The 26,325-nt window shown below is 39.6% G+C and overlaps 2 protein-coding genes across 3 annotated transcripts; one reads left to right on the plus strand and one right to left on the minus strand.

Annotated features, from left to right (window-relative positions):
* LOC115753010 (protein STICHEL-like 3) lies at positions 1 to 12,454 on the minus strand. Its single transcript, XM_030691476.2, has 6 exons — positions 9,395 to 12,454; positions 6,956 to 7,172; positions 5,906 to 6,466; positions 2,224 to 2,761; positions 1,730 to 1,793; positions 1 to 292 (listed from the first exon to the last, which is right to left on the minus strand). The coding sequence occupies exons 1-6, from the start codon at positions 11,444 to 11,446 to the stop codon at positions 200 to 202; spliced, it is 3,525 nt and encodes a 1,174-aa protein (XP_030547336.1). The 5' UTR covers positions 11,447 to 12,454; the 3' UTR covers positions 1 to 199.
* LOC125316528 (L-type lectin-domain containing receptor kinase IX.1-like) lies at positions 9,442 to 25,886 on the plus strand. Of its 2 annotated transcripts, XM_048285017.1 has the most exons (3): positions 9,442 to 9,452; positions 14,822 to 14,829; positions 23,818 to 25,886. In XM_048285017.1, exon 3 carries the CDS (start codon positions 23,823 to 23,825, stop codon positions 25,884 to 25,886), a length of 2,064 nt encoding a protein of 687 aa, XP_048140974.1. In that variant the 5' UTR covers positions 9,442 to 9,452; positions 14,822 to 14,829; positions 23,818 to 23,822. The 2 variants fall into 2 exon arrangements, with proteins under 2 accessions (XP_048140974.1, XP_048140975.1); XM_048285018.1 differs by lacking the exons at positions 9,442 to 9,452; positions 14,822 to 14,829 and adding an exon at positions 22,680 to 22,740 and having other exon boundaries at positions 23,834 to 25,886.
* Positions 25,887 to 26,325: the final 439 nt, after the last annotated feature.

Raw genomic sequence — 26,325 nt, forward strand, 5'->3', positions numbered from 1 at the left:
AAACTAATGAAATTTATTAAAAATAACCTGAGCTATTAATTTCTGTTCCTACAACGTCCAGTCAATATAACTCACCTTGTTATTCAATCTAAACAGACAAACTAATAAAATCGACTTTCAAACCAGCAGAAAATTCTTGTAGATTCTACTGTAAGTTGAAGACAGCTGCAAATTTTACATCCCTAGGATTCCCAATGAATTATCTTGAAGACTTACTTGATAGACACCTCCCACAGGTAACAAGCTTCAGCAGTGCGTGTGGCCTCTTCGTTCTAATTTTCAAGCGAGAGAGCTGCAAAGGCAACAGATGAGTAAGTAACACAATAAGCTAGTGTACCTTCAGTTAAAACTAAAGCATTTGCAGCATGTTCCGCCCCGAACAAGACTAGTAACTCAAGAAACTTGATCACGTCGCTTAAATGTCATGTTCAAACCAGGAGTGAAAAGATGGGAATTCCCTAAATAAATAAGTTACTACTCATAGACAGATAGCCGGTTCACAATAGTATGAGAAAGTAATCATATGAGTAATGACACAATTACAGTACAAAATTTGCCACTACAGAGACTCCTATCACACTGATCGGTTGCTCCATTTAATGATCACATTCCAAATAGAAATTGCAGGTTTGCCTCAGAGGATTCACTGGTTATAATGATCACATTGTTATCTTAAAGTTTTTCTTTATTTGATAAGCCAGTTACTTATTTGCTCATAAACTAAAGGAAAATAGGGGGTCTGGTCACACAAGTAGTTTAAGTTGTCTTCTATACAGTTATGTCTCTACTCCAACAGCCAAACTCATCAAGGCAAATCCCACAATCCTACTCACATTTACAAATAGCAAATTGTAATAAACCATATCGCAATGAGTTTATGCTCAAAAACTATATTTCAGGCAGAACATAATCTCGATAAAAGTCATTGGTGTTCCAGTTTTTAATGCCTCAACACTGCCCAAATCTAGGATTGGCAGTAAATTAACTATTTTGACTACGTTAAAAACGGAAGCTTGAATGATGCATCATTGGTCGAAGATAAGCAGCCACCACATGTGGAGCGAATTGATGACATTTTGAAGCTCCAGAACTACAAATTGAAACTCTAACTATGAACAAAAACCACGGTTATCCAGACAAATTCACTAATTGAGTTGGGTACCAAATTTGTAACCAAGACATGACAAAAAAAGGTGCTGATTTTGATTCCATGACTGGCAGAGACTACCCAAGAGGCTGTGAAATGTAGAGAAGAAATTGGCTTCACTATCATCAAATGTTGCCTTTATCCGGGTAACTTGAACCAACAAAGGAGGAACAAGCTTGTACTAAGATTTCCGAAAAAAAATCAGTAAAACAAGAAGATAAAGTTTACAAGGGTAGGGATGAACATGAAGGAATCCTAGCAAAGAAGCCCATCACGGACTGGAATCTGATTAATTGACTAGCCTATTTTCAGTTCGGGGCTTTTGGATTTGCTTTTAAACCGCGTCATTACCTTCAATTAAAATTTTCAATAAGCATTAACAATACAAGGTACTTAATGATGGTTGAGTTGGGATAGTTTCCATTTATCTACTACCCAATGCCATCTCAGTCACACTCTCATCTCCTTGAAGATATTAATAAAATGAACTAACATGTGCATTACATATACTGAAGAGATTTGATGTTTAATAACCCCACCCACAAAGGAAATACCAACGGAATTAAGTCTATCGATCATTACCTTTTTACGAGTCGCTCTAGATGTCTTCCAGCAAAGCAAATTTCTAGACCTAGGTTCAAGTCTCCTGCAATGTCGAGAAATCATGTTTTCCAATCAATTGACAGTATAGCATCAATAATATATTAGTTACAGCAATTGTACACCGAACTATACATTCATCAAATGGTTTCATATGCAACTCAAATCAGAACATTGCCATTCGAAACTACATTTTTTAAAAGGCATATGAAACAAACCACTCATTTAAATTTCTAGTTTCAAACAGTTTTGGCAAAAGGCTTCGAATCTAACTTACATTCTATTCTGGAAACTGGAACATAGAAGTACATCCTATTTGGAAAATTCATTGTTTCTTGTTTTTCAAATACAGAATTCAAACATACATCCTATTCTGGCAACTGCAAATTCAGCCACATAAACTGATAAATTAGGAAACAAATCAAGTAAAAGATAAAGCGTATTTTCCCTGAACATGAGAGAAGTACAACACTTACAGATTCTCTTGTTCAAGCTTTTCGGCAATAGAAACTGCTTTCTGTCTCGACCAGCCACTATGTTGTGAGCATCCTTCAGCTTGCTGTATTACATGTGCAAGGGATACCTTGCCTCTCACAATGCTCCGGCTTGGGTTCCTTTCACTAGATTTTACTCTTTCCGGGAATGGTGGCAAATTCATGTCAGAAGCTACTTCTAAGTCCCTTGGATCAAATTTTGCATTGTTATTGACGTGCTCATTTTGCTTAAGCTCTCTAGAGGAAGCTTCTAGTTCAACTATTTCACTTTTACCCACTTCAAGATGGGGCTGACCACCGATGCCAGTGGAGTCTCTGATCTGAGATGAACCGTTTGTTGGGGCAGGTAAGCTTAGAGGGGCATTAACTCCAATTGCTGTATCTTTATTTGGCTCACATCTAATTTCGATTGTCACCGGTGATGCAAGAGTAGTCTCAAATGCTTGCAAGATGTGGCGCCCAAATTTCTCCGCCGTATTTTTCGTCAGATATGAACTGAACATCAACTGCACAGTTGGAGCTGCAAAATTGAGCCGTTCAAAGGCAATACAATTAGACTTAGCCATGCAACTAGAAAACGTAGATTTTCTTTTGTGCCCTTGACTATATACTGCTAATGAATATCTTTATTTCATGGAAGGAAACAACATAAAGAAAATATTTGCCGCATCTCTAAAGAATCCACCAAGTATAGATGTAAATACACCAAAACAAAGAAAATATCTAGAATGTACAATAAATCTTGAACCAAAACACTAAACCTTATGTTGAAAGGTAACAATCAGTTAAGTAAAATCTGCCGAACTATTATCAAAAGCGTAGCAACCTTTCCGTGTGGCATAAAGAAAATCAAGCTTTGAAATTTGATATGATAACATATCTGTAGTATAGAGATTCATGTCAATTTGGAAAACATTCATTCAACACAACTAATACTACATTGGGTAACTGGATCAGAAATGATCATCTATGCCATTCCTACGTCCTCAATATCAACCTAATCTGCATTAATTACCTAGTTTATTCCACAGATAGGGGTTGGGACTATTCTCAATCTTGCATCATTGAGTTTCCCTCGAAAGGAACAATATAAGGTCACCTGATTTCTTTTGTTTCCATCTTGATCAGTTCTATTCTACATTTCTTTTTGGAAGCTCAGGATAAGTTTCGAATTTCTATCCCCTGGCAAAATACTGTAATCACTTCAACTTGCCTTTTCAAATATGATGATCTTAATAATCCAAGACCATGCCCATATTATTCCCTTCTCACCTTTAAAAATCCTTTTGACTCTCTGTAGAACGTTTACTCAAAAACCTCATTCTTCATGAAAATTGGCCCATTGCGGTGAAACTTAGTCATTATGGAGCGTCATAATTTTGCAATAAAGCCTGCTTTCCTTCAGGTAAATATCAGTCCAACATGCCATATAACCCCTTGATCACTATCCACGTCTGTCAATATCCCCCTCATTTCCAGCCTAGGCTAATTTGCATAGTTTCTTCATCTATTGCAACAATATAAGGTTAGGATGATTTATCACGGCGTTCTTCTTGCATGTCATGTGAGTCTCTCCATGGTGTAGACAACTAGTGATGGACTCATGCTGGTTCGCAGGCCAGGATGATGAGAACCTCACTCATTCTTGGCAAAAATTTAAGCTTACGGCATGATACATCATGGCGCTTCTTCTTGCATGTCATGCGAGTCCCTCAAGGGTAACTCATGCAGGTTCACAGGCCAGTGAAATACAAACCTCACTCGTTCTTTTTATGGTCAAGGGTAGAAACAAGTTGCACTGTGGCATACATCTTTGACAACTGATCAATCAGTAATCGTGTTTTCTTCAGGTATATGTCTACATCATTGTGTCGTCACTATCTTGTGAGTATTTATTACTCATCTACATCAATTTTCTTCAAGTCTCTCACACACCAGCAATCCCTGCATAGTTACTTATGATTTCTTCATAGAATCTCCTAGTATGGGACCAAAATAAGTTTACAAGACAGTTCAATGTATATATCATCATCCACTTAGATCCTCTCAAATGTTCCATCAAAACCTTGATAGCAGATGGATATTAAATACACCGACCACGTAAACCTCCTTTTGTGAAATACCTACAAGAACTCCTTGGTGCATTTTTTTTTCCCCTAAATTCTCACTCAAGCTGATTCATTAGCAAATCAGGATAAATTTTCTCTAGCTGCCTTAGCAAGGCAATACTTTGATGACATCTTCCATTATGCTTGTCACTTTTTGCAAGTACGAAATATAAAATTTCCACTCAAATACCACTTCTACTACCCCAGATGTAAGGTTTCCACTTGTAAAAAGAAAGTACATCAACTATGAACTTACTTAAAGATTGAAGAAAGCTCATCAAGGTCCTTAGTCTATTCATCACCACATCGTCACCTGTATAGCCTTATCTTTGATAAATTTTGAGCCCATGCTCCTCTCAAATGAAGGCAATATGATGTCTAGATTTACAGCATTAATAAAGGTCTAGCCAAATTCCCGAGTGATAGCTCTCTCACAAGATCAAATCAGCCAGGAGTTCCACCTATGACATTTGAATCTCAATCCTTTGCTTTAGAGACTAAGGGATGATCTACATATTGCATGGGTACTTCATTTGTCAGGAAATTTATTGGATCCTCGATAAAAGAAAACTCAATGATTCCTTCATTTATAACAACTGGGTACTTTAAACTAGAGATGCTAAAGTTTGTACTTTTCAATTTGAGTATTTCCCACTTATCTTTGATCTTCAATTGAGGTGAGAGATAACAATTCCTCTCTTTGCATACATGTCAATATCATATTTTGCATCAAATCAATGTCAAAATCCTATATTCCACTTTTCTTTAGAATTTTGCACAGTCAAAATTCAATAAAACACAGTTTTTATGTAGAGAAACACTGTACACTTATATTGCCAAATGTGGAACTCCATTAAACTTTCTGACACATGACTTGTATGATAACTCCAAATGCTCATATTCTACTTGTCAACAAATCAATGTTGAATAAGCATACTATTCAAATTACTACTACAAGTTTCGACCAAAAAAAATATATAATAATAATAATAATAATAATAATAATTACTACTACAAGTTGGAGGTCCTCAAGATCATTACTTCTCTGCAATTTACATCTGAAAAGAAAATGGTGCAACTTCAAACTCATACACACAAATAACCTCCACAGTAAATATGATATACTCAATGGGTGTCCAACTATAATTTCAACATCAAAAAATGCTCATGCACCAAAGAAGCAGCGGTTGACCCTATACGGATTGGCTGCCCATATACAACTCGTATTTCATCTTATAGTGGCTAGAACAGATTCTAAAGAATTAACATCCTCCAATCCAAACAAAATTCATACAGGTGAAAAATCTAGGATCGATTAAGTATCTGAAGTAAATTACACCAATACTCAATTCAACTTTGGGGTGACTCACCCTCAAAACGCTGACTTTGATTTCTGATCTCAAAGTCTTTCAATCAAGTTTCTACCACCATGAAAAAGAACAATTGAATCGAAAGAAATTAAAGTATAGTGGGCCAACTAAGAGTAACCCAATAATTCATAAGAATCCTAGAGTCCTTGGAATATATAGTTGATTGCGATTAGCGAAAGAATGTACCTGCCCCAAAACTGACTGAAACTAACTTCCCCTCGTGATATAGGAACTCCTTTATGCTAGCACTTTGGATCCTCTCAAGTGCTTCCGACCATATGTCTTGGACACTCTTATATGTTTTGCCAATAACAGGCCTGCAACTTGTACTTACACCATCGGCTTGTGAAGATGCATGCTGAGGAGCCAGGCCAAACCTACTTTGTCCAGCCATGTCTCCTTTAAAACCCTTGCTTTCGTTGCTGTTATGCATTCTAGAGGAACTTCCAACATTGGCCATTTGCATTCTATCATTTGCTGAAACGGCTCTCTTGTTAGTATGCATGACAGCATGTTCACCAGCTTGCCCAACTGTCTCTCTAAAACCTATATTGTTCGCAGGCAAAGGACTGCGATTAAAGCTTGTCTCTGCAGAAGAATTAGGCAACAGGTACTGTTGATCAGGAGCCAGCTGCAATAATGCGGCAGTTAGCCACGTCAATTTATCATTGGACATCCTCAACTGTTTTTCAGCTTCAGACAAAGTTTTTAAAGCTTGGCGTAGTTTTTCCATGTCTTCTTTGTTTACTGCAATCAATAAGTTTGTTGTTAGGAACAAAAAAAGCACTAAGACAATTACTTCTGGAGCATGTATAAGCATATGGTGCTCAAATTGATGTATAAACATCCTCAATGAAAGAGACGCCATTTCCATTCCTGTATACTCCAAGGAAGAGTTCTCATATAAAAGAAAGCATGGATAAAGTCGCATTATAAGGGAAGCTTGATAAATATTTTGTGCATTAGCTTAAGTGGACCAAACACAGTGTGAAGTCAAGAAAAGCAGCTACATGAATAAGCAACATTTTTTAGAACCTCAACATTGTTTAACAAAACAACTAATGAAATTAACAGGCGGACCAAAAAATGGAAGTTAAAAGCACTGTTGAACATGGATTAACATCTTAATCATGTGGCATAGAATCAAATGGATGAATTTGTTAACAACCAGAAAGACAACGCCACATGTGAAAGTTGATCAAGCATGTAAGACACTGATGATACATTCAAACTCACATGGTCGTCGAAAAAACTTCCTTCTATGCCTTTCTTTTGTCCAATCATAGCTCCCTGCCAGTATATCTGTGATCACTGTAGCTAGCTGTGACATCAAGGCTAAGGGTTCAACACCAGTTTCCATTATCACTCTCAAATTCTTGACAGTGTTAACTGTGTCCGCTGACAAGGCCAAATCAAGAAGATCAACCAATTTTTCATCACAGATGAGCCCAACCTGAGAATTTTAGATGAAACAATTTATGAATAAGAAAGCAGTCTACCAGCTACTTTACAAGAGAAGTAGCTTATTATGTCTCATATATGTCTTGTTCATGGAAAGTTTACTCATGTCATATCTTTCAGGGAAAGGAGATGGAAACCCTTCTAGTTCTCTTTTTTCTTCGAAAGTGGCCTTTTCGGAGGAACCAAAATTGGCAGTCTTCCATTGCGATAATGGATAGAAGTTTGTCGGCCAGATACAATTTCAAATTCGTCTTCAATAAGTACAAAAATACCAATTTTCTTTTCATTTTTTACCTTATAATGCATTCTATTACAACTGTTATTACAGAGTCTTACGAAATTCCTTAGATGATTTTAAATTACTTAAAACAACTTCTTGACATTTTCGAGTTTTTGTACTGCATAATATTCAAGAACGATTCGTAGAAAGGTTCGTGAAAACACTTCAAGGTCTCATCATCTTTTGTAAAATCAATTCCACCGTAAAGACAGTCATAAACTGCTATTCCCTAAAAATTTAGACTGTGGATGTAATCATATCAACCATACCAGAAGTATCATTAACCCCTAGCAAAATTAGTATCATATCTTTCAGGGAAAGGAGATGGAAACCCTTCTAGTTCTCTTTTTTCTTCGAAAGTGGCCTTTTCGGAGGAACCAAAATTAGCAGTCTTCCATTGCGATAATGGATAAAAGTTTGTCGGCCAGATACAATTTCAAATTCGTCTTCACTAAGTACAAAAATGTCAATTTTTTTCATTTTTTACCTTATAATGCATTCTATTATAACTGTTATTACAGAGTTTTACGAAAGTCCTTAGATGATTTTAAATTACTTAAAACAACTTCTTGACATTTTCGATTTTTTGTACTGCATAACATTCAAGAACAATTCGTAGAAAGGTTCGTGAAACTTCAAGGTCCCATCATCTTTTATAAAATCTATTCCACCGTAAAGACAGTCATAAATTGCTTTTCCCTAAAAATTTAGAATGTGGATGTAATCATATCAACCATACCAGAAGTATCATTAACCCCTAGCAAAATTTTCGAAAATATACTGCCACGTTACTCAATTGAAGAGTCCCTTCGAAACCTTGAAAATGCCATCAGAAATAGTGGGATTTATCATTTAATGTCGAACACCTCAACCTTTCAAAACATACAATTATTGATTTACTTACGATTTTCTTTGCATGTTCTTTCCAAATCTAAATAATATGTCATGAAATTTTTTTTTTTTTTGGGGGGCGCGCAAAGCAAGAGGTATTTCTTTTAAGCTAAGACAAATACCCACTAAAATCACAACTCTGTTATTGATGCTTCCCATTAATCAAGAAAGACATCAAGCATACACAAACAGCCTTCTGTTTATTAATTTTTTGCATCTAAATCAGAATCCAGATGAGCACTGTACGGGGATAATCAATGCCTTGATTTATCAAATAATGCACACAAATTTTCCCCATCTTCAACAAATATTGAGGATGAAAATTTTACTGAGAAAGTCTCTTAACTCTCGAGAGTAAATCGAGAAAAGGCCATTGAGTATCCTTGGAGATGCCTCCAACAGAAAACAAAAACATTGAATAAACATCAAATTTCCATTCACTAAAATCTCCACCTTTATGACAGTTCTGTTCCAGAACAACCAGTAAATTGGCATAGAATGTTCACCAAATCCTGAAAACAAATTTTAGGGCATTCTCCAGTTCTATTGAAAGCATATCATATACGTGAACCAAGCACGAAAACTGTGAAAATTTTGAGACAACAGCAACTTATTTGGAAGCTCAAACTATTAGATGGAAGCAAGGGTTAATATCTAAATGCCCTAACAGTTCCTCTCACACATAGGCTGAGATTTGGCCTGAAATTGATCTAAAATGGGGAGGCAAAGGAGGGGGGCCTAAAGATATTAAAACACAATATATGACCTCCAGGTATCACGTGGAAGTTGTGGAAATATTGCCCATTTATCTAAATGCACATATAAACGCTGGGTTTACCAAACCCTAGCAAAATGAAGTTCAGACCGTCAAAACCTCTAGAAACCTTAACGAATCATAATGCTCACATTGGTCTCTAATTAAGGCATCATATAGAGGAAGAAAGAATGTTCATACAGAGAGTTACAGAGTTAATTTATGTCAAGCAGTGAATGCTATGGAATTTCAACAATATTGCTATCAATTGCAGAAAAAAGGAGCTCACCAGTTCCTGAACAAGCGAGACTGAGATTCGCTGCCCAAGCAAACTTAATTGCTCTAGAGTCATCAGTGCATCCCTTAGCGAACCATCTGATCGTGATGCAATAAGCTTCAGAGCATCAGCATCAATTTCTAAATCCTCTTTTGATGAGATCCATTGTAGAGTATATATGACATCAGCATCTTTAATCTTCGGGAAAAAGAACTTCTGGCACCTAGATATTATCACATGAGGTAAAACATCAAGACTTGAACAGACAAGAATGAACACCAGCCGCCTGGGTGCCCGATCAATGACCTTTGATATAGCACTCCAGCAACCAGAAGAAAGAGTATCACAGTCATCAAAGATGAACACTCTGTATGCTGAAGGCAGCTTCGACACAATCATGCTGTCAAGGAGGTCCATAATGCTCTCAAAATCAAAATTACTAACAGGACTGACTTCCCTTATATTTCGACTTTTTCCCATATCATGAGCAATACAGGAATCGCAATACCCACAAGGTTTTTGATAATCTGAGGATAGGCAATTCAAAGCTCTAGCAAATATGCGAGCGCACGAGGTTTTTCCAGTGCCATGAGGTCCGTAGAACACATACAGTAACCCAATCTTTCGTCTGTTAACAGCATTAGAGAGAGCTTGCACCACCAGATTCTGTCCAACAAGATCTCTGAAAGCTTGAGGCATGTACTTTTGGGTCAGATTTTGGTGCCGATGCTGCTGCCGTCTCGGCCTGTTTCGGTTCCCTGATCTAGCTTCAGAAGCAAGGTCAGAATCCATATCATGCTTCAGCAGATGATCAGCAAAAATGCCCAACTCCCCAGAATAATCATGTCGCTTGTCAAAATTTTCAGTGCTGTCCTGTGACCCAATGAGTAGAGGCAATGCTTCTGCATTGGACTTCGTGGATGAGCTTGCACTGTCCAAATCCACAGGAATGTTAGCAAGACCTCTCCTACGAGAAGCTGGACTCCCTTTCCTATCTGGCAAGCCACAAGACAAGCTCCTTCCTGCCATGTCAAGAAATGTTCTGCCTCTGTCATGTATTCTTGACCAGTTCCACGGGATCCCACACCCATTCCTAGGAGCTCTAGTGACATTTTGCCCCCCATAATCTTCTTCCTCCTCCTCCATGTGACGCGTTGGGCGCACAGAATCGTGAGCTAGAGAATTTGAAGCCACAGACATTTCATTATGAACTACAGTATCTCTGGAAGCTGCTGCAGCACGACTTCTTTTAGCCCCACGGAACTTGCGCCTTTTTACCCTATTAGAAGTGCTACTGTATTTGCGAGCACCATTTTCAGATTCCCTGACAAATTGCTCCATTCTCGAACTCCTTCCTTGACGGTGAATGTTAGAAGATGCCAAATCATCACTATCTATCCGAACATCATTCAACTGCTCAGATAGGGACTTGACTTGAGAATCCTGAACATGTTTTCCCTTTTCTCTGTATTTCCTTTCTCTAGAGTCAGATTTTCCGGAAAAAATTTCACGAAGAGATTCATTTCCATCCATACCTAGTATAGGATCTTCATTCCCACCGACAAAATCCTCTTTACTGCTTTTCCGAATGTGTCCTCTTCTGATCCTTCTAGAATCACGCAATTCACTCTTGCTACCCTGCTCACTAACTACCGGGGCCGCATCATCACGTTCATTATCCTCTCCAGGATCAACCTTTGATGTTGTTAGACCAGGAAACTGCGGCGAGCTTCCTGATAACCTCCTTCCTTGCCTCCTCGGCCGCTCAATGCCAATTGACCTTCTTCCTTCCTGAATGATATCCTTTCCGCCATGCCTGGTGAGAAGGCCGGCCAAGGAAGGAGAATGCCATGAGGGAGGACTAGCAGATGGGTCCCTGAGAGATCGCGACCTCTGCAGGACGATGAGATCTTTCATCAAAGACCTGTCGGCCAACATGGGGCTATGCTTGTGCATATGGTTCTTCAGATGAATGCAATTAGTCAAATGGATGTGGTTCCGAAGATGATCGCTTATATCACCATTCACATCCTTAAGCACCCTATTTCGGACGGCCCTAGTCATCGTAAGAACATTAATGTCCCCAAGGCAGAGTGTCTCGGTCGATAAGGAAACAAATCACAGGATATCGCATTCTTGGAAGTTCAAATTTTGTGGCAGATCCGGCAGAACGACGAGAGTCTGCTCAAACCATCACATAACCTCCCAAACAAAGCCCAAGTTCGTCAACTTACCATTTCGACATCATTCATAACGGGACTCTCATTTCCACAACCTCTCTCTTTTTTCCCAGTCAGAGCCCCAACTTCTTCCAGATTCCGCTAAAACTCGCCAAGTACTTGGCATGGATAACGGCTCCCTCCCCGAAGTCACAGACTCGGACGAAAGACATAAAAGGGATGCGCCGTCTCTTGATTTCAATTCAATCGGAAAAAGACGGGAGCTTTAATGCTTCTTAGACCACTTCGCTTTCAGGGGACACGAGCTCGACACACACTCGACAGCCTGAGCTTCTCCGGCGCCACCCGAGAAGCCGAGCTCATTCCGCCCCTTCGCAGCCGGAATCTCTCCAAACCTCCGCTTCCCGAAAACCCTAGGAGAGATCCACCTATACCCGCCGCCGGAGAGAGAGAGAGAGAGAGACAGGAAAGGAAAACAAACGGCCAAAAGAAAGGAGGAGAATCAAGGCCGAAAAGAAACAATGCAGCAACCGCTGACACGGCAAAAGGCCTTTCGCGGTGCAAAAAAGGACGGGGAAAGAGACCGAGGACCACTCCAATCACCTGAACTGAATCACGAAAAAGGCGAAACTCCAAACCAACCCGATCGCGAACTTCACATGAACTTCACGAGGCTTCGTTGCCGTCAACCCCCCCGAAACAACTTCGACGAAGCTCGGACCCAACAACGAAGTATGGCCTGAGAGTTACTAAGAGAGAGAGCGAAACAACCTCCGTTCTAGAGAGAGAAAGAGCTACAGAGAGAGAGAGAGAGAGAGAGAGGTGGGGTTTGAGCGTGAGATGGACTGGACTGGACTGGACTGGAAGGGAGTGAGATCCGTTGCAACTCATTCTCACTCTCTCTCGGACAAGGGGACGGGACTGTGCTGAGTCGTCACTTTAGGCGGTGTTGTCCGTTCGGTTTCGATTTTGCGGTCCTCCTTTCTTTTTTTTATTTTTCTATTTTCCTTAATTTTTTTTGGACAATTATGATTTACTATTTCGCATTTTGGATTTTTGCCCGCCTCGCGAAAATTTGAAAAAGAAAGTTTTGACTGTTCAATCGTCCGACGTGTTAGAGGAAAAAAAACAAAGCGGTGATTTGATAGTCGATGATGACGTCAAAATGGGGACCAAAAAGGTCTGCTCTCTGTTCCAGCTTTGCACTGGGTTGGGTGTTCTTCTTACAAGAAAATGAAGGAAAAAAAAAAAGGAGAAAAATAATTTTCTTTTTGGGGTGGTTTTGATTGGGACAATTATTTTGGATAAATGATTTGGAAATCATGTTTCAAGGGCTGATTCCGGGAAAACAGTCCGGCCGCCGACCACTAGGGGTCTCGAGGTCGGGCGCCACGGTAGCGTGTCCGGGTTCAAGAGAAACCGACTCATGTCCGGGCTCTAACCTCTAGGCCATGTGTGCAACGATGAAGTGTTCCGATGAATGGGGATAATCCGGGTTCGGTGGCCGGGAATCTCGGCTAAGTGATAACTACGATGACCGGGGCTTCGAGTCTAACGTCGTGTCGCCCGGATCCAAGCCTCTAGAGACTTGGGTCCATATTAGCGATCGATATTCGATTGTTGGAGTCTTGAGTCTGGTTACAAAAGATCATTGTATGAGCAAACATAACCGACGACCATGGTATTGGAGGTCAGAGTGAATTAGGAAAAAAAAATTACATATTCTAAAATTTGGTTGATCAATGTGATTTTAGGTATTGCATGTTAAACCAAAAGGGGAACAATATATCTTTAGCCTCATTGAAGATTAATTGCAAGTGTCACCTATTGCTCGAATCATCAGATTGAACTTCCATTTAAAGCTTCCAAAACTTGAATGCTTAGTTACCAATTGATCATTGCACAAAAAATGTCACACCTCCTCCCCCCTCATTATCTCATTTGCCAACACCATTAATGTCGGGATTTGGTGAATCTCCTAGATGATCAATGGCGATCCCCTATCAACTCCCTCCCTTAATTCCCGAAGAATCTTATCGTTTCATAAGCATAGTTAATTTCGCAAACATGTAATTTTTTATGGTCCATGGACGCGGGCAAAGCCGTGATGATCCGGGCGAGACCGGATGAGGGCTCTGCGGCTCTTATCTAGTGGCTAGCGAGGGTCTATCGACCCTCGCCGGCCACTTTGAGAAAAAAAGATAAGAAAAGAAAAAATAAAGATAAAAATTTTAAAAATAATATTACAACACCATTCAAGGGATGAGATTGGAATTTAATAGTAAATAAAATCTATAATTCGAGAAATTACGATTCCTTGAATTTCTAACCCTTTCCAAATTTATCATCTTTCTTATTTTCGACAAGTAAAATCTTTCTATGGAACTCATATTTGTCTTCCCTAATGGACCAACATCTTTACAACCTTATTTTTTAAATAATTTTACTCATGAATTTTCTTATTCCATCGTATTAATTAGGAGTGTTCATGAAAATGAAACCAACTCGAAAATCGAATCTGATCGAACCGAACCGATCGGTTCCGGGTGATTTCCCATTCCATGTGCGAAATTGAAACGTTCGGATCGGACCAAACTAGTACTTTTTTTTCTTTTTCTTTTAAAGAGTAAAAGAGAAAAGACATTGTCAAAGCCTTAGACCGCACGATCCAGCTTGAGAATTGGATCGGGACCGACTGATGCAACTCGGTCGGGTTCCAAATTTTAGAGTGGAACCGGCTCAATTCGAAAATCGATCACTCCTAGTATTAATGGACCAACCACAGATTCCTAGTAAAACCCATTTGTTATTTATGGGAGAAAATTTCGATTTTGGATAGAAATGAATTGACTCGATAAGGTGTGGGTTTCGGGTAAATTCATGGAACTTCCGTTCCTTAAGGTCTTTGAAAAACAGGACGGGTCCACTTCGGACCCGACTATCAATGCGGAGTCACGTGCGCGCCCCCCTTGAGGTCGTGCTGAATCATTTCTTGACGTCAAAAGATGCTCCACCACCGCACTTATCTTAATGACCCACTGGCGGCGATCACCTGCTTCTCGGACCACCGCCAAGAATCTACACTCTCAGTATTTTTCAAGAATTTCACTGTTTATAGGTGCTTTGGAAATCGCTAAGGATTTGCTAAATATACTTAATTTTAGGATAATTAGACCTTTTTATTGAAAATTATAGAATTTTCTCGATTGACTATGCGATAATTGAAATTTTCTTCATGTATTAGTTAAATAATATTAAGAACCTAACGTAAAGAACACGTCGCTAGATTTGTGCGGGCATGTAAAAAAAGTTAAATTGAAAGTTATAATATCTCCTATTACCCGGAAAAACCTATAAGGAAATCGTGTATTTTAGCGAACCCTCGAGACCGATTTAGTGTTTGGCAAACAATTAATATAGGTGTGAAGGTGTGTGTTCCGAATTTCATCGAGTCCGAATGATTTCATTTTTCCGGAGACTATAGATTTACATACACTCGTTACTAAAAGACGAGCCTTGCATTTTTCTTTCGCAGGCAAGAAATATACCTCGAACGGGTAAATTCTCGATGCTATGGGAACTCGCGATCGCGACGTGTTCTTTTGTCGCGTAACCTACTAAGAGATATTGCCGCGGAATGTTTAAAATGCCAAGTTCACGATAGTTTTGATGAGATGCTTTTAGTTTACGTTATACTTTCCTTTCTTTCTTGCCTTCCCAATTCGAAAGTTGACTTAAAGGCATCACACTTTATCTCTTTCTATCTAAATGCAGGAGCTCCATTAAAAGGAAAATGGTCACCAAAAAACTCTTCATCGAATCTCAGTGGACCCTTTCCAAATCTGGTCAAGATTAAAGTTGTACTAATCAAAATTTTTTGAATCTACTAGTAAGTCAAACCGAATATTCATTGATGTGACTCATATTTGTTAGGGCATAGTTTTCTTACAAAGTAATCTACTAATCCAATGTCAAGGCAGAAAACTCTCCTCTAATCAGTGATGAAGGAGACACATGGCCCTTGTTGAAGTCCAATTTGCAGCATAATGAAAGGGAAATCCCCCTAAATGAGTAAAACAAACCAAACTCGAGACTCCTCATTTTGATATCATTTAAAACGTTAGTCAACATTCAATTTCTCGTAAAGTTTGAAATGTGAGCACGATTTTTGATATGTCTTACGTTGTGATACTCATAGTAAACACCGTCTAGATGGTATGTATGGTAAGGTGCGCTACCCACAGGCGGACATGGGAAAAAAAATCGGGACGTAAGACCCATGTTAAGAACTCCATACATGTACCGGATCGACGTGAATTGAAGATTTATGTACTAAGACGAGATTATAAGCTGTAATACCTTAATTAGATCAATATGATTCTACAAGACTTGATATATCGGAATACGCTTTGACTATGATGAAAGAAAAAGACTGCTGCTAAGTTGGTCAATTCGATTGCAGGAAAAAAAAATTACCATTTTTGTGAATTAGGGAATGATACTTTTTTTTTTTCCTCTTTGCTGAGAGGTCAGACTCAGAACCAAGTCGATGCCAAACGGGCCAACCATGAAAACACATGAAATATTCTGTCCGGTGGATTTTGGCGGGTCATCGCAGTGACAGGAAATGTGTACGAATAGAACCAGTGCCAAGGATCCAATGTTGGGTCCAATTTGGGCCCATCTTTTTATCCATCGATGATAATCACTAGCTTGCAACACAAAAATATGACTGAATCCAATAATTTGGATCGTCCAGGCCAGCAGAAGAAAAAAAAAAACAAAGAATTTACTTCGAAACCCTCGGAACATCGCTCTAACGAGCGATGATTTCAAATTCAATTAGTTTAACTATTAGCAAATTGGTATCAGTGCTGTGAAGCACTTGACTTTTGTGTTTGATAATACGTATTTTAAAGTAACAGAATCTCTAGATTGGGCGAGACAGTTTCTTAAGGAGTACTTTAAAATGTTGTAACTTGAAGATGTTGTGACCGTGAAGTGTTTGCCAAAAATCTTATAAAAGTTGTGGCACCCATTTTCACAATTGAAGTTATTGTGAGGAAATTATACCAAACATTTTCTCGTTCGTGACCAATTTGGCAAATAATTAGTGACTTGAGATCGAAAGCTGTACCCATTCAATAGTGAATTATAGATTACTTATATTGCGATGGTCGATTGCGATATAAGATGGAAGGCTTAAGCGATGGGTAAGAGAAAAAAAAAAAACAAGAGATGGGTTAATTGTCTCCCTTGACGACATTTTTTGTTGGTCATCCATGTACATCAATCCAAGATTCGAATTGACCACTCCCCCTTTCTAACCAAAATGGATGCCCTTAAGGAGAAAAAAAAAACAGAACATTTTTTTGGTAATGACCGTATTTTTGTCACCATTGACCATGCATTTAGACAATTAGGACGTTTAAGACTTGCTTGGTCGCGGTATAATTTCTAAATATTGAGCATCGGCCACGTCTACTTCCATAGGTTTTGCCGTTTTCGCTCTCGAGACGCACTCTCGATGCTTGAACTTGGGACTCGAAATCGATCTGGATCATGAATACCATGTGGCTATGATTGAGCAACCCTAGCAACTACGCAACACTTGATGAACGAGAAGAATTGGTGGCAACGTGAAGAATGCCTTGAGCTAGGTAGGCACATGAACGTGAGCAATAATGCTTCACCAACGGTGGTTGAGAATAACCAACAATGTGAAATAACTCATGAAAATTTAAGGGACAGAAGAGGCGGTGCGAGCGGTGAATTTCACGAAGATCACGAAATTAATAGCTGACTTTTGTAGTCGTCAAACGTGTGCCTACTAAAAGCTTTTAGGTGAAAAAGAAGATAAAGTCTTAATGAGCTGAAAACAACTATATTCTTGCATAATTCTTTTATAAGCATCTGTGAAAGGAAAATAAGAACGCACTTGTTTCGCTAAAAATGAGTGGTTTGTAAATATTTTTTGAAAAATGATCGTTTACAACACTTACAAAATAAATGAATAATTATTATCCACGAAAATGTGTGAATATAAACCATTGTTCATAATATTAGTTCAAGCGGTACGAGCGATCATGTTTAGAAAAATATTTTCCCAATCAATCATTCTTCGCGATAAAAACGGAGCCTAGGTTAGGGTTAATTACAAGGTCAGCATACATATTTGATGAATTCCACGAGATACTTTAACATTTCTCATTCTACCAGTGTTAAGATCTTACCATGTGTACTGCGTAGTTGAAACCTATCGATCAACTGTTTTCATGTGAACATGTTAACGTCCCTAGAGGAATGTATTCTTTTGTCTGCCATTGAAATTCAAGTTACTCCTCACAAGTAATCCCGGAAAAATAGCTAGTTTTTACTCGATCGAATTGATAGCTTTCGTCTTTTTTAATCTTTATCTGATATTGCTCACTTTCATTTTCCTTATTTTCGCTTTTTTTTTCTCCGGCTTCTGCTTATGCTCATGTTGATTAGCATACTAAGCATGAACCCACTGAAAAAAGTGCACAAATCATTGTATAGTCACCTATATCAATTGTTCGCATGCCAATCGAAGCTACTGATTTTGCCCATTGATCTTGATTATTCTATTGAAATTAGAGGTTGGAGGGCATGATTTCGATTAATTAGAGAAAGGCACCTCGGTGTCTAGTTCCAAAGGAACAGCAGTCTTGATATGCGCATCGATCTCTAGCTATCATTATTGATTGTTTCAGCACGTGGGGTACCGCAAATCTCTGATCTTGAAAAAGAGCAGTCGAACAGATTTTTTTTTGTCTTTTAGTGGCTTTTATTTACTTGCTTTAATTGATAAAATTTAAAAAAAAAGGGGTTACAATTGATTACTTAGCTCATGTGATGACTGATTGCACACCTTGGCGGCGAGATCGCGGTGTCCAATAGTTAATGAGTTATTGTCGGGTGTATTATCGGTGCCATCTTTTTATACTAAGTCACCATTAGATGGATGAAACATATATTTAGAGTTAATTATGTAACCCGTGCTCATCCACAGGTGAAAAGTATAGATTACTTTTCACACTGTTGATTGACCCAATAAAAACCGGCTAAGCTCTATCGCGATCGATTTTTAATACTATTTTGTTTAACGAAAAATAAATAAGTTAGTAAATATTTTCCTAAAAGAGAGCTTGTATGACTTACTAAAATGAATGAAAGAATAATATTTTCATGGTTCACGAAAATATTTAGGAGTAAATTGTTGTCTGTAATGAAAATATTTTTTATCGACTAATTAATTTAAGGGATACACGCAATGATTTTGAAAATAAAAAAAAAATATTTTCAAAATCATTCATTTTTTATGAGATAAACAGAGCCTAAAAATAGGAAGTAGTGCAAAAAACAATCACTATAAAGTGAAATAATAAAAAAGTGATTTTTGTTTTTAGTTAGTGGAGTAGCAACATATATCCTATGGAGTTTCATATTTTTTTTGAAGATAAGAAAAGCTAACAATTACATAAGAATCTCAAAATGAAAAATTAATGGGCCAAGAATAAGCCCAAATCGAAAAAGGGGTTTAACATGAAAATGGGCCAGTAATGGGCTAGCTATCTAAGTAGTCCAACCGGAGACGGCAATCCCGGCTAGCAAAGAAGACGATCGATGTAGGAGATGTCAGAATATATAACGTCAAAGAGATAAAAATCTTGCAATAATAAACTGAAAATATAATTCACAATTCCAATGTAAGAAAATGTCCGACGGACGTGCGATCGAAATTTGAATCCATCACATTTGGTAGCTTCCTGCTCCGAATCCCCTCCACGAGCCGAACTTGGCCTTCCATAGCCACGGTTCTACAACTTTTCCTCCAGAAACTATTTTTAGGATGACGATGATCTCATGAATATAAAGAACGTATAGAATCCATTGTCAAGTGATATGGACAATATAAAACCTTTTGTCAAGGGATAGGGATAACAACTTCAACACCTCCGGACGCACATTTGCGAAAGGAACAACACTCGTGCCGATACCATGTTAGAAAGTTCAATCCAAAAGCTTAAGTTAATAGGTGGAGGGAGACGACATGAGTGTGAAAAGTATAGAGGATCCATTATCAAGCGATGTGGGACAATAACTTCAACATGATAAACCATCGGTTTTTTCTCAGCATCGTCGACCCCGTTGTCAATTCCAATAAAACTTGCGGGGTTCGATATACCTTTGAAGATTCTCGAGTTTCTCCAAAATTTAATAACTAAACTGGTATTAATTGAATTGGTGATGCATGATGGGCATGTGTTTTAAGTGACAATAAGAATGATGATCACCATAGGCATGCATAAAGGACGCGCCACCAACCAAGGATAAAGATTGGAATGGATGAAGTTCACCACCAAGACCTAAAAGAACACCACCAGCTGAGGATAAATAACTTAAGGATTGATGAAGTTCACCACCATGATCTAAAAGAAAATCACTAGGCAAAGATAAAAAGGATTTTTGGGTTCACCACCAAAGAATTTGGATTAAGCACCAAAATAAGAAATTCGTTCACTTGAGGAAAATCTCATGTATATTCAAATGCAAGTTTGGTTTGCGCACAACTGAGATTGCACCTCTTTTTATAGAGGAATTGTGCTAAAAAAAAAAAAAAAAACTCTTGATAGTTGATCGGTAACCATGAAGACAACAGTAGTCTTGCGAGTGGACAACTAGTACGTAAAATCGACATCTCCAAGCTTAGACCCATTGAATCGCGCTGCGGCTGAAATTTGTTTTTGCTTCCATAAGTGATAATCAAACGGGGATCAATTGATGAATTCGGAGTTGGGCTCGAGAATTGTTTCGTGGAATGCGATGCTCCTGTAACTGTTGAGCAGTCTTTGAAATGTCTTTAATAGCTCAAGATAGGAATTCCTAAACTCCCCATGACGAAGGAGCTTCACAGCTCAAAGCAAATGATATTGAAACATGGAGAGCTTACATCATTTCTTTAATTTTCCATTGTCTTGTAGACATGTTAACATGGGTCATAAACCCAAATTTTTAACATACATGATGGGCTAATTTGTAGTATGGATTAGTTATATTTAATAAGTGTGAGTGTGTTCAAACATAATATGAGTTTTAGATGGATCATAAATGAGCCGTAAATGTATCATAAATGAGTTTACAACTTACTTACATGCCAAGCTACCTTTATGACTCTTTCTTCATTTTCTCTCACTCTCCCTCGATCTAGCGCTCACGCATTTCGCACTCCACCTCAATTTAGGTATGAGTTTACCTAGTTTGGATTAAATATGGAAGTGTTTACAAATATAGGTAGGGTTGGGTATGTGTTGGTTATGAGTTGGGTTGGGCATGAGTCACTATTTTTGTGTTACAATAAATGAGTCATAAACAGGTTAAATGCATCTATTTGGGTTGAATCATTTGTGACTCAACCCAAACCCGATGTGACCCACTTGTTTGACGGGTCTACAGTCTTGTCTCAAACCATTTCTCTTATTGCTTTAGCATCTTCTGCAGGAATCTTGCTCGTGGACTTTCAACAAAAGTGTCCAACTCGGAGGCGATGCATCCCACATCCTGCATCCAACTCACCAAAAGCGATAGAGGTTCACTATCGGCGTTGGTCGAGCCTCTTACCACAAGCCCTTACACCTTTGGGATGAGGCGATGGCAATGTGGTCGATTTCACCACCCGATTCACCTCGTTATTAATTCTGAAACAGTTTGAAAAATTTTCCCGCTCCCTATGTCCTAGACAACTCATCGAGAGGCTATTTAGCTCTCGTGAGGGCGAACCGAGAGCCTTCTAACTTACCACGCTTCCGCTCCGGTCTGGAAAGACACGCTTCCACGCTCTCTTACTTTGTCGACTCGAGAAACTAATTTCCGGAGTGGGTAACCTTCGGTTTCTCAGCCATGACCGGGTTGGATTTCAAGCTCCATACTGCCCATACTGAGGAATTTATCTCTAACTTGCAAGTTTCTTTTCCAACAGTCACAAGTTCATGTAACAAGGTAAGAGGAAAGAAGAGCAAGTCTTGGCTTTGGTCCCTCTCGTGTTTCGGTTCATTTACGTTGTTGGGCTTCGTTTGGTTTCATCATCGGTCAAAGAGAAAAACAAACTACAACAACACTTGTACAACTATAAGGCAAACTATCTATCAAAAGGAAAGCAGCTAAGATTTCCTATGGACTTAGATACTTGAATTTACTTAATAAGGAGAATATTAATTCCCAGCTTAAATATTATGACTTTATAAAGGTCATGCATGCTTTAGAACTGTAGAACACAATAGACAGCTCTTAATGAATTGCATCAATTATGGAAATGAGATAGAAAAATAAAGGTTTAGGACTAAATTGATATTAATGCAATAAATTGAGGACTTTTTCGACACTTTTCCCGCATCAAATACAGAAATGGGGTAGAAAGACCATTTTTTACGACAAAGCAATTCGGCAGAATGATCGGTTGGTATTTAATTCGTTCAATCTATTCCCTAATAATAATCTTACAAGTCCCTCCATACTCTTGCGTCGACGTCTGTGCACCCGATTATAGGCTTAGCTCTAGATGGACATATCTTAAAAATTGTGGTCAAGTCAACAAAAATATATTTAAAGCAAAACATGGGCCATGTTTAAGACTCTTGCAGTGGCAGTTGCTTTTGACAGCATCACAAAAGGCTAATATTGAACCCTCTCTTGTTGTTCTTTGCATCGTACTACATTACTAGCACAAGCAGTTATCGATCCGACAATCCAAAGTTCGCGATCACCGTTTAACGCACGGCATAATCAATGACTTGGTATCAATCAGAGCAGTGCTCGACTTTTTAAAACTGATTTACAAGTGAAAAAAAGACGAAGAGAACTTCAATTGGCCGGCAGTCGAAGAACAAGTTCAAACGTAGATTTCGGAACATGCAGAGAAAGAGGTAGAGAGAACAAAAATGGCGGAAGCTATCATCGTCAGCATTGCTGGGAAGATTAATTATTAATTAATCTATTAGCAAGTGCACCGTGTGGACCACTTGTTAATTTCGTCGCTTACATTAAACCGTTACACGGTTGATGGCAAGTTCTTCGGGAACAATGTCAAAGCACCAACAAGCTGTGCCGATTTCCTGATTTCAAAAGCAATCTAGAAAGCTCAACCAGAATGGAACTTCGCAACCGGACGGTTGCTCGGGGAAGGGGGCTTTGGGAGAGTGTACAAAGGTTACTTGACCAGCGCGAATGCTAACGTCACAATAAAAAATATAAAGCCCGGATCAAATCAAGGGACAAAGGAGTTTGCTTCCGAAGTGAAGACCATAAGCCGGCTCGGGCACAAAAACTTGGTCCAACTCATCGTGTGTTGTCATGAGAGAAAGGAACTCCTCCTTATCTATGAGTCCATGCCTAATGGTGGCCTCGATTCTCATCTATTCAAAGAACGATTGTCAATTGTTGATTAAAAATCGATTGAATGCCAAATATAGGTCATGTGTAGATGGCCAATATATGGCTGAGTCGCCGATGGTCAATTGTTGTTTTTTTGACGAGGTCTCCTAAACCCTTTGGATTCCGAGAAAGCGAAAACGGAAGGACTAGCGTTTAAGGCTTCCTTGCTTGGGAAAACGAACGATCTGAAAAATATTTTCCTCAAAATAATCGCCTATGTTCGCTCGAAAGAATCAGCGTATGAGAAGCATTTTCATAAAAGGCAATAATTTATATCGCGACGAGCGATAACTTTCAGGAAAACATTTTTTAAATTACTTATTTTTCGCGAAACAAAATGTTCCCTGAAAGTAAAGACTAACTTGCGTGATGACCAACAAAGGAAACCTAGGTTTTCCATGGGCTTGGTTTCTCTCGTGGTGGTTCATGCGTGCGATCAACCCTTCGCGACGCAATTTTAATTAATTAATTAATTAATTAATCCGGAAGTGTTTCCCTGAGATATTTGATAACGCGACCCTTTTGGATTGTACTAATTATTGCGCTGAAAATTATTTTTTTTTCCTAGCACACCGTGTTGTTTTTGTCAATTTTAACTTTTTTTTTTTCTCCAGGTCCAGAGACTTTTCGTCGGGGAGGCTCGTGAGTGGACATTTCTTGTTTTCGTTTTCGCTGAACCGTTCCAAGATGGACTGCGAGTTGTTCAAGAACCAAAAGGCTAAGTCATGTGTGGGGGCCGGCCACTCCCCGTTCATTTGTATGCGCATGTGACCATGTCAAAGCACCAGAAAAGCTGTGCTAAAGCGAGGATGGAACTTCACAGCTCAGATTTCCAAAGCTTCAAGGCCGGAGAGCTTCGATCGCTCTTAGTCTTGGTTCTCTCTCTAGCCATCGCCTTCCCGGCTTCCGCGTCGTCTCAGGGCATCAAGTTCAGCTTCCAGAATTTCGTCGGTAGTGGCATTCAATACCAAGGCGATGCGTCGGTTTCGAGTGACTCCATCCAACTTACAAAGGCCACTCAAGGCCAGAACCTCAATCAGAGCGTGGGGTGGGCCACGTACCCCGAGCCGATGCGCCTTTGGGATAAGGCGACGGGGAACGTGGCCGATTTCACCACTCGATTCACCTTCGCCGTCAATTCTCAGGGAGCATCCAGTTTCGCCGATGGATTGACCTTCTTTCTTGTCCCCAAAGGATCTCAACTTCCGGTCAACTCATCGGGACGCTACCTTGCTCTTTTAAATCCTAACCGCGACCCTTCCAATTCTTCGACTTCTTTTGTAGCTGTCGAGTTCGACACTTTCCACAACAACGATATCAATGCCAGGGACCCGAATTGTTCCCAAGTTACCCATGTCGGTATAGACTTGAATAATCTAACTTCCATGGTCTATAACTGCGTCGATTGGTTCAAGGATAAAATCATGAGCGGCGGGCGGATCAATGCTACGATAGCGTACAATTCTAGCACACAGAACTTGAGCGTTCTCATGATAGACGCGGATGCCATGGGTACCGACATAAATTCCACTGGGATCTATGACATAGTCAACATCACTAAGTATTTGCCGGAGTGGGTGACTTTCGGTTTCTCGGCTACCACGGGCAGGCTGTTCGAGTTGCACACTCTTGAGGCATGGGAATTCAGCTCTAATGTGCAAGTGGCTGGAAAAAAGAGCAAGTTATGGCTATGGGCTACCTTAGGCTCAGGTTCTTTCGTTTTGCTCATTCTTGCTCTAGCCTTTATTTGGTTTCGTCGCCGTTCGAAGAGAAAGGGAACTTACATGAGCGAAGAAGAAGATGATCTGGCAATCGATGAAGAATTCGAGCAGGTGCCAGGGCCCAAGAAATTCTACTACAAGGACTTGGTCGCCGCTACCGACAATTTCGCAATGGAACGGTTACTTGGGGAAGGAGGCTTTGGGAGAGTGTATGAAGGTTACTTGACCAGCGTGAATGATCGTGTCGCAATCAAGAAGATCAGCCCGGGATCAAGACAAGGGATAAAGGAGTACGCCACCGAAGTGAAGACCATAAGCCGGCTCCGGCACAGAAACTTAGTCCAACTCATCGGATGGTGCCATGAGAAGAAGGAACTCCTCCTTATCTATGAATACATGTCAAACGGTAGTCTCGATTCTCATCTATTCAAAGAACGAACCTTCCTGCCGTGGGAGAAGCGGTACAAAATCGCGCAAGGCACGGCCTTGGCCTTGCTCTACCTTCATGAAGAATGGGAACAGTGCGTCGTGCACCGCGATATAAAGGCCAGCAATATCATGCTCGATTCCGATTTCAATGCTAAATTAGGGGACTTCGGTTTGGCTAGGCTAGTCGACCATGCCAAAGGGTTGCAAACGACGGTGTTGGCCGGAACCATGGGCTATATGGCTCCTGAATGTGTTTACACGGGCAAGGCGAGTAGGGAATCGGACGTCTATAGCTTCGGAGTTGTCCTGTTAGAAATAGCTTGCGGTAGAAAAGTCATCGAACCGGGGGCTGAGGATGGCCAGGTTCGGCTGGTGGACTGGGTTTGGGAGCGATACGGGACCGGGAGGATACTCGATGCGGCGGAGTCGAAACTTGGTACCGATTTCGACGAAAAGCAACTGGAGTGCACGATGGTCGTAGGGCTGTGGTGCGCCCATCCGGACCACACCGCCCGTCCTTCCATAAGAGAAGCGTTTAGCGTTCTCAACTTTAACGCTCCGCCGCCCGTTCTCCCACCGAAATTGCCGGTCCCGTTCTCTCGGGCATCAATTGTTTCGTTCCACGCCACCTCGACCAGCGGCACCGAACTGTCCACATTTACGACCTCCTCTGTACAATCCTCTCACTCAGATTCTTCTGCATTGCTCCCGAAAACGATATAATCCACTTCATTGGTGTAATCAGTTTGAGTTGTAATTTGTACTTTGAGATTTGATTTTGTATATTATTCACTTCATATAAATTTCTTCATTTGTTCCTCAGTATTTACTCTTCATGTTTGGACTTCCGTCTGATATCCTGGATCAAGTAAAGGTAGTACATATCTTCTTTGATTGTTTCCTGTTGCACTCTGTTGATGTTAGGATAGGATCCGACTTGCAACCACAACGAAATAGATCGTAAAACCGATAAAGAAAAATCGAGGCACAAAAATTATCCTAGTTTACCCTTGGCCTAATGCTACATCTAGAGGATTTCACTATAATAAATACATCGCACCTCTCTCTTACGTCATTCAATTACAAGTGAAAAAGAACATATATATTGCAGTATCTATTCATGGACCCAAATCCAAACTATTAATGAAATACGGGCTCAAGA

The sequence above is a fragment of the Rhodamnia argentea genome, chromosome 9, assembly GCF_020921035.1.
Source record: "Rhodamnia argentea isolate NSW1041297 chromosome 9, ASM2092103v1, whole genome shotgun sequence".
Taxonomy (NCBI): Eukaryota; Viridiplantae; Streptophyta; class Magnoliopsida; order Myrtales; family Myrtaceae; genus Rhodamnia; species Rhodamnia argentea.